At 40.7% G+C, this 7,283-nt stretch overlaps 1 protein-coding gene across 2 annotated transcripts in view; it reads left to right on the forward strand.

Annotated features, from left to right (window-relative positions):
• Window positions 1-692: 692 nt before the first annotated feature.
• Window positions 693-7,283, forward strand: part of SPSB4 (splA/ryanodine receptor domain and SOCS box containing 4) — a 121,871-nt gene continuing 115,280 nt past the window's right edge. The window contains exon 1 of one of the 2 annotated variants that reach the window (XM_019533081.1): window positions 693-3,058. In XM_019533081.1, the coding sequence (XP_019388626.1) occupies window positions 2,365-3,058 (694 nt within the window). In that variant the 5' untranslated portion in view covers window positions 693-2,364. The remainder of the gene's footprint in view (window positions 3,059-7,283) is intronic. The other variant, XM_019533082.1, reaches the window with a different exon arrangement.

A 7,283-nucleotide genomic window follows, 5' to 3' on the forward strand; every position in this document is an offset into this window, starting at 1 on the left:
TTTGGAGTGAATTGAAGGCGAAACGAACCGAAGGCAAAGTGAACTGAATCCAAAATGAAACAGAAGGCACCAAAACAAAACGAAACCATCCAAAACGTTTTGGAGATGTTTCGGGATGTTTCAGAGGCGCCCCCTGGGAATAGTCCAGCACAGCCCCACAGCCCTCCTTTTAATGTGCTGGAAGGCTGGGCCTGGGCAGGGGATGGGGCCAGGGAGGCAACCATGGGGGCTTCTCCCATGGCTCCTCCCAGCTGGGGCAGAGGCAGACACAGCCAGAGTAGCTGAGGGAGAACCTGCAGCCTCTTGACTGCGCCTGCCTCATCCTGGCTGATCTGAATCTCCAAAACAGCGTCCAAACTCCAAAACTGATTTGGCCGAATCAAAACGGAACAGTGATCCAAAACACCAAAACAAATCACTGTCCTCTGAAAAGGCTGAATTTAAAACCAAAACGAAACACAGCCATTTTGGACAGCCCAACTTTCTCCAGCACCTCAGCTTCGTGCTGCTGAGGCATAGTGCAGAGCTTTGTCTTTTCAGAAAGCTTTTCAGAGTGAGACTGCAGGAGTATTGGATGTGAAGACCCTAGTAAGTGTTAATAGTACCTAGGCAGTTCTAGGAATACATGGTTTCAGTTGTTTAGAAAGCAAATGTTTAGTACAAGCAAACTGTTATAATGGTGTAAAAAGTGTCTGTATAGAATACTGTGAACAACTTCTCAACGAACTGTTAGACTAACTCTGTGGGTACTCATTAAGCAAACTTTTCAGCTCTGCTGTTACCTACTTATAAAACTAGGATTCCAACATAACCTTTACAGGCTCATGTGGGCACAGGCATGCACATGGATACATTCCCCTCTGATCCATTTTAAAGATGACTTTTCAGTCTTTATAAAATGCCTATACTGTATAGTGTCACTTGCACTCTTCCTATCTTGCAAAAAACCGGCAGCATGTCAGTTCTTTTTTCCTAAACATTTGGAAACATTTGTCACCAAACGAACAGTCTGGAATCCCCCCAGCTAGCAGCATTCCTACTCTTAGGTTAGTAGTTGGCTTGGCTTCTCTGCTGTGGGTGAAACAGAAATCTGAAGCCTTGATCCAAGCAGTTGCTGGGAGCCAGAATTTGCAGCAGACTCATCACTTGATCCCACATCAGTCACCCCCTAAGTCCATGGGGACTAACACTTGTATCTTGCGTTGCACTCTAAGTGCTTGCAAGATGAATGTGTGTGATTTGCCAGGCATCTTGTTCAGAATGAATGCTTCCTATAGGCCTTTGGAAAGGGCCACTAAATCTAAGTCATAACCGGTCCTGGAGGTTTTCACGCTCTTTTAGTTTGAGATGCTCTGTATGTGTATCGCGACAGTATTGTCCCAATTGAAATCTAGGCATGTGTCTTTTTTAGTGCTTATCTTTCTTTTGTTTGGATTTTAAAAACTGCTGTGCATTAGGAGCTTGTATTCTGAGCTAAGTATCCCCTAGTAGTGAGCTCTACTAAAGAAGTGAAACTACAATGCTTAAGTTCCAGTAGATTGGAGAACACCTATCCTGCATCCATATGCTTCCATTCTTGTTCCATCATTGCTTCCCTGTCTCTCTGTCCCCCCTGCTCCCAACAAACTCCTTAGTGAATCTAAAGCTTGTCAGTTGTCCAGTAAATAAAGTGAACACAAATGCCTTAAAGGTAAACAATCAAATTTCAAAGCTGTTTACTATCAGTGTCATTTGTTCTGGTTGCGTTCCATCTGTTCCAAGACAAAGCCTTAAATTAAAAGGGCATATGCAGAGAGGAATGCATAGAGAAAGGGACTCTGACAAAATATGAGAAAATGAAACCAAAAGATAAGTGGATATACTGCTGAATATGTAAAATTAATATCTATTGCTGAAGAATATTGTGTGCCTCTTCCAAGACACTGTAGCCTGGCTAGAATAAATGGGTGGAAGGGCAGAAGGTGGAGGACGTCTGTATCCTATTATGAATGGGAGGAAATTACTGTCTGTACTCTGAACGTTGGTGGGCTCTGAATATCCTGCCAGCTGTCTGGATAGGACTCCTAGGACACAGAATAAAAAGCAGAGACTTGTCAGTGCTCAGTGTCTAAAATAACCTAGCAGGGATCAAACTTTGAGATGATTTGTGGGTTTCAACTGGCTTTCTTACTTTAACTGGAAACTCTCTGCTCTCTTTCAGGAGTGTGATTCTCTTCTGAAAACACTGCTGCTCAAAAGCTGCAAACACGAGAAGTAAATCCCATCTGGTTGTCAAGTCATTGACTCAGTGTGAAAGTGCTTTCATGAGGTAACATTGGGCCAAAGTCACTTTTTCGTTCTCCTTTGTGAATCTGCAGCCAAGCAATGGGCCAGAAAATCTCAGGGAGCATAAAGTCTGTGGATGTGAGGGAGCCCCCTTACAGACCTGTCAAACGAGAGTTGAGGGGCCCTGACTTTTGCAAGCCTGCACGTCTGGACATGCTACTGGATATGCCCCCTGCCAAACTGGAGGTGCAGTATAAACACGCTTGGAATAATGAAGATCGCTCTTTAAATATATTTGTAAAGGAAGATGACAAACTCACTTTTCATAGACATCCAGTTGCCCAAAGCACAGATTGTATCCGGGGCAAAGTTGGCTACACCAGAGGTCTACATGTCTGGCAAATTCACTGGCCCACAAGGCAACGGGGAACACATGCTGTGGTGGGTGTGTCAACAGCAGAAGCTCCGTTGCATTCTGTAGGATACACATCGTTGGTTGGCAGCAATAGTGAATCCTGGGGCTGGGATCTGGGACGGAACAAACTTTATCACAATTGTAAAAACCAACCTGGGGTGACATATCCTGTCTTTTTGGAACCGGATGAGCCTTTTGTACTCCCAGACACCTTACTAGTGGTTTTGGATATGGATGAAGGGACGCTTAGCTTCATGGTAGATGGACAGTATCTTGGAGTGGCCTTCAGGGGACTGAAAGGGAAAAAAGTTTACCCTATAATCAGTGCGGTTTGGGGGCACTGTGAAATTACCATGAGATACATCAATGGACTTGATCGTAAGTGTTACACAATTTATGCATCATAATATTTTGCAACTCGTTTCCCATATTGTTACCTTTCCTTTTTCTCTTTCTTCTTAACTTTTCCTTCATTGTGAGTGGAGGAGTGCTGGAGGGTGTCTACCGCTGACAGTACATGCAATATGCATAACTCTTCCACCTGACAAAAAAAAAAAAATTCTTTGCTGTCTCATGTTCCACATCAAAGTGGTGTGGCTTCTGTCAAGCTGTCCGGTCAAGTCCCAAGATAAATTTTGTATTCTGTAGTACAAACAATTGTGCTTCTACTTCTTGTTCTTTATGCAGGGACTGGTATCTGGAATCTATTACAGTGTAAGAAAGCTGTTTCTTCCAAGAAAATTGGGCATGTGGAATGTGGAAAACCTCCAGAAACCCCATGTTATAAAATTCTAGTTTATTTGAAGTTGTTATGCTCATTTAAATTCTTCTAAAGATATTGTTTTGAAAGTGACGCCATTTTTGTCCCCTTATTTTCTGGATAATTTTATCAAAAAATGATTGGGCTTCCTGAAAATAAGGCTTAACTTGGTCTCTTTTGGTTCTACTGACTTTTTTCTTTCTTAGGTCTTGCTTGATTTTTTTTGTGAGCATAAAGCATGGTCAATAAGAAGCATCTTGGTCTTATGACAGCATAACTAGAGCAGCTGACTAGAGCAACTGACTGATTCTGAATCTCCCTATGGGTCTTGTTGCTGCTTTGGGAACAGTAAACATTGTTTCATCTCTATCTAGTGTAGTGTACATTTTTGTGCTGGCACAGTTATGCAAGGGCATATAAGGAAGTGTTGCTACTTTGGAGCCTAGTTTCCTTCCCACTCTGAAGTGTGATATAAGTAGGTTGCATGAGTAAACAGAAGCTTATTCTCTGCTGTATAACATGCTGTAAAAGGTGGACCACAATTTGAGCCGTGAGCATGAATCTACAGAGTACGGACAAAATAGCTGACTAAAAGTTTCTTGACCCTGGAACTTTCCTTTATGAATTGGGCTATTAGTTATTTCCTGTAAAGGAGGATAAAAAACTGCAGTCGCTCTCCTAATTTGAGGGACATGTTTCAGATTTAATTTTGTTTTAGTTTTTAATGGAGGCAGTCTGTATTTTCTTCATCAATTTAATTCCCTGCTCATTAATTTTGCATTTGTGTTAGTTTGTAAAATCCTAATTAAAGAACTTGCATGTGTTTTAAGGATTGCCTCTTTAAAAACAGAACACTCCTTTTTGGGGGAGAAAATTTACCAGCTGAACCCTTGCAGTTTACATTTTTAATGAAATCTTTTAGTGCCTTTAAAAAGAAGAAAATGAAAGGGTCAGGAGGTTTCAAACCTTGAAAAGAGTTGTTTTTTTGGGGGTTTTTTTGACAAAGTGCCATAGCAGTTTGGCTTTCTTTTTAGCTTTAGTTTTTTGAAAGCTCCAGTAAAATAGAGTAAAAATAAACAACAATCACTTCACATACTATAGTTATTCATGTAGATTAGACAGTAGGCCAAGTTATTCATTACATTTGTTGGTTGTCTTATATTCATTTTTTCTGTTTGGGTTATTCAAGCTGGTATTTGAGATTTGATAGAAAGGCAGAATACTCCCCCAGGTCAGAAAGGAGGAGCAGGCAGAAAACATTTATCAAGAGGATAAAGGTATTTACAAGGGGAGAGGTAATAATTTATAACTCAGAATGATAGAAGGGGTGAAATCTTCCACCTTGTTCCTTAATCTATCACTAGTTCACTTAAAGGGCAAAGCTTAGTGGGGTCCCTCCAGTGGCATGAGAGGGGTGCCTTAGAACTTGAACATGACCCTCATGAAGTCAGTACTTTCAAGTTGTGGCCTTTAATGTGATCACTGTGGTTTAACTGCAGTTTTCTGACGCCTACTAGACTAGGAGTAGTATCATGTAGACCCAGTAGTTACAGAAAGTGGCTAGCTGATGATTAACCCAAGAGTTTTGATGCATAGTCTTATCACAGGTTCTCTTGATCCATTCCATTTTTCAAGCTGGATCATATGTGGGCTGTTTCTGCTTCTCCAGAGTAAAGAAGTTGGGATATGATGACATGCATACTGTATCCCCAGTGGATGCACAAGTCAAAGTGATTTGAGCTAAATCTCCCTTAACTTGTTTTGTGGAAAGCAGGATGCTTCTCAAGATAAGTGTCTCCTTAATTGTGAGATGTGGTAGATAAGTTAGTATTAACTTGATTGTTGATCAGTTCTCTAAATCATGTCAGTTCATGATTTCCATTGCTCAAAATGCACATCACAGCTTGTGATGACTTGTGTAGCTTTTTTGCTAGACAGACACCTGGACTGTGTAGGGATTTCTAGTGCTCTGAAAACTTGTTGTTGTGGGTGCGGGGGCAATGAGTTTCATATTGTGTGTTTTGCTTTTAACAAAGAGTAATCGTGCTTGTAAAAAGAGGGAAAGGAAGAGCTGAAGGATCAAGTGTTAGGCAGCTATTCCACAGCTGAGAGAGAATCCGTATTCAGAAGTGCAGGCTGATGCAAACCAGTTGCTCTCTCCAGCTTGATGTTAAAACTTGCAATTTCTTAAATATATCTTAATGAGACTGAGAAGCAAACCTAAAAAAGGGAACCGGAACAGTATGAGGGAGGCTTTATATGTCTGCTGCTGCTCAAGGGGGGCCAATAACATCTGATCTAAGTGCATCTCCCATGAGGCAAATTTTCAGACAGCCTGGCTGCTCAAAAGCTGCTTCAGCCAGGGAATGGTAAGCAAGCCAGAAGGTGTTCAGCATGCTGATGCTGTAGGAAATCAAGCTCAAGTTGTTTTGCAATGAAGCATATGCTAACAACCACCTTTTCTAGTCCATTCATGTCCTAAGTGAGCTCTTGAAAGAATTCCCATATATTTTATTATCTATCCTGCTTTTAAGAGGGGTTCTTTCAAACCAAGCAGGAACTTATTCAAATTAACCCAATTCTTGAAACAAACTTTATATTGCCAGTTGACTGACTAGAGGAATGTTAAAACTGATGGTTGATTTCAATGAAAATACAAATTGGGCATCCACATAGCATTTCTTCAAGGCCTAAAAAAATGTTTTGCATTATAATTTTCTCACAAGCATCGGTTACTTATTTTGTTTTCTGTAGTATAGACTCATAGGGTTTTTCCTTCTCCTTTTTAATTTTTAGTGTAAGCTTTTTGTATTTAAAAATATGAAGTATTTACTTTTAATATTAAAAAATGTAGCATCAGATAAGCATTATTCTCTGTTGCACCTAACTGTCAGTACATGTTTCTTTTAGGAATTCTAGTTCCCCTTTTTTTTTTTCTACCTTTAATTAAAGGTCACCTGTTGGACTTTTGATTTGTGGTGGACCTTGGGTCAGGAAAAGTTGCCTTGAGCACTGAATTTGTGGTAGGCATGGTCAAGAATCCTACATGGCATTAGAAGAAACTAATTTCAAACCTTATTTAGGTGTATTGTGTTTTTTCCCAGAGCCATGGAATTGCATATTTTTTTTTACTGCTTTAGTCGCTGGGGGGAGGGCATTATGGCTTACGAGTAAAGGGCTCCAGCATATCGGGGCTGCTCAGCGCTACAAAGCAGCTGTGGGGGAGGGGAGGAGCCACAGCTGGACCTGCATCCTGGTGAGTGAAGGGGGCAGGGAGAGCTGTGATTTTAAAAAAAAAAACAAAAAACAAAAAAATCAAATGCCAAAATATGGATATTTAGAATTTGTTTTATTCTAATGATTGAGGCACCCTGGCTTCCAAATTGCTTTAATATTGTAAATATATCAGTAAAGCATTTTGTTCCACTATATATATAGTGGTGTGTCATTTTAAGCATGGAAAAATGCAGTTTTGGGTTGTTTTAATCTGATACTTTTGGTTTTTTTAATAGACAAAAGCTAGGATCCGTGCTTATTACTGATTGATTGATAATCAGCACCTCACTCAAATTAGTTTCATTTCTTCCCAAATTCCAAAAGCACCAGTAAGCATCGCTGGTAAGTGTTTAGTCAGAGTTGATTTGCACTAAAAGCAGGAGAAACAAAAGTGAGTGTTTTAACCTGGTATTGCTAGCTCCTACTTCCCAGTCAGGTGCCGTGGCAGCTACTTTGAGGCTAGGTACAGACATTTCATAGTTTCATAGTTGGTAGGGTTGGAAGGGACCTGAGCAGATCATCTAGTCCGACCCCCTGCCATGGCAGGAAAGATTACCGGGGTCAAAC

The sequence above is a fragment of the Crocodylus porosus genome, unplaced genomic scaffold (assembly GCF_001723895.1).
Source record: "Crocodylus porosus isolate Cpor-Errol unplaced genomic scaffold, CroPor_comp1, whole genome shotgun sequence".
Lineage (NCBI taxonomy): Eukaryota > Metazoa > Chordata > Crocodylia > Crocodylidae > Crocodylus > Crocodylus porosus.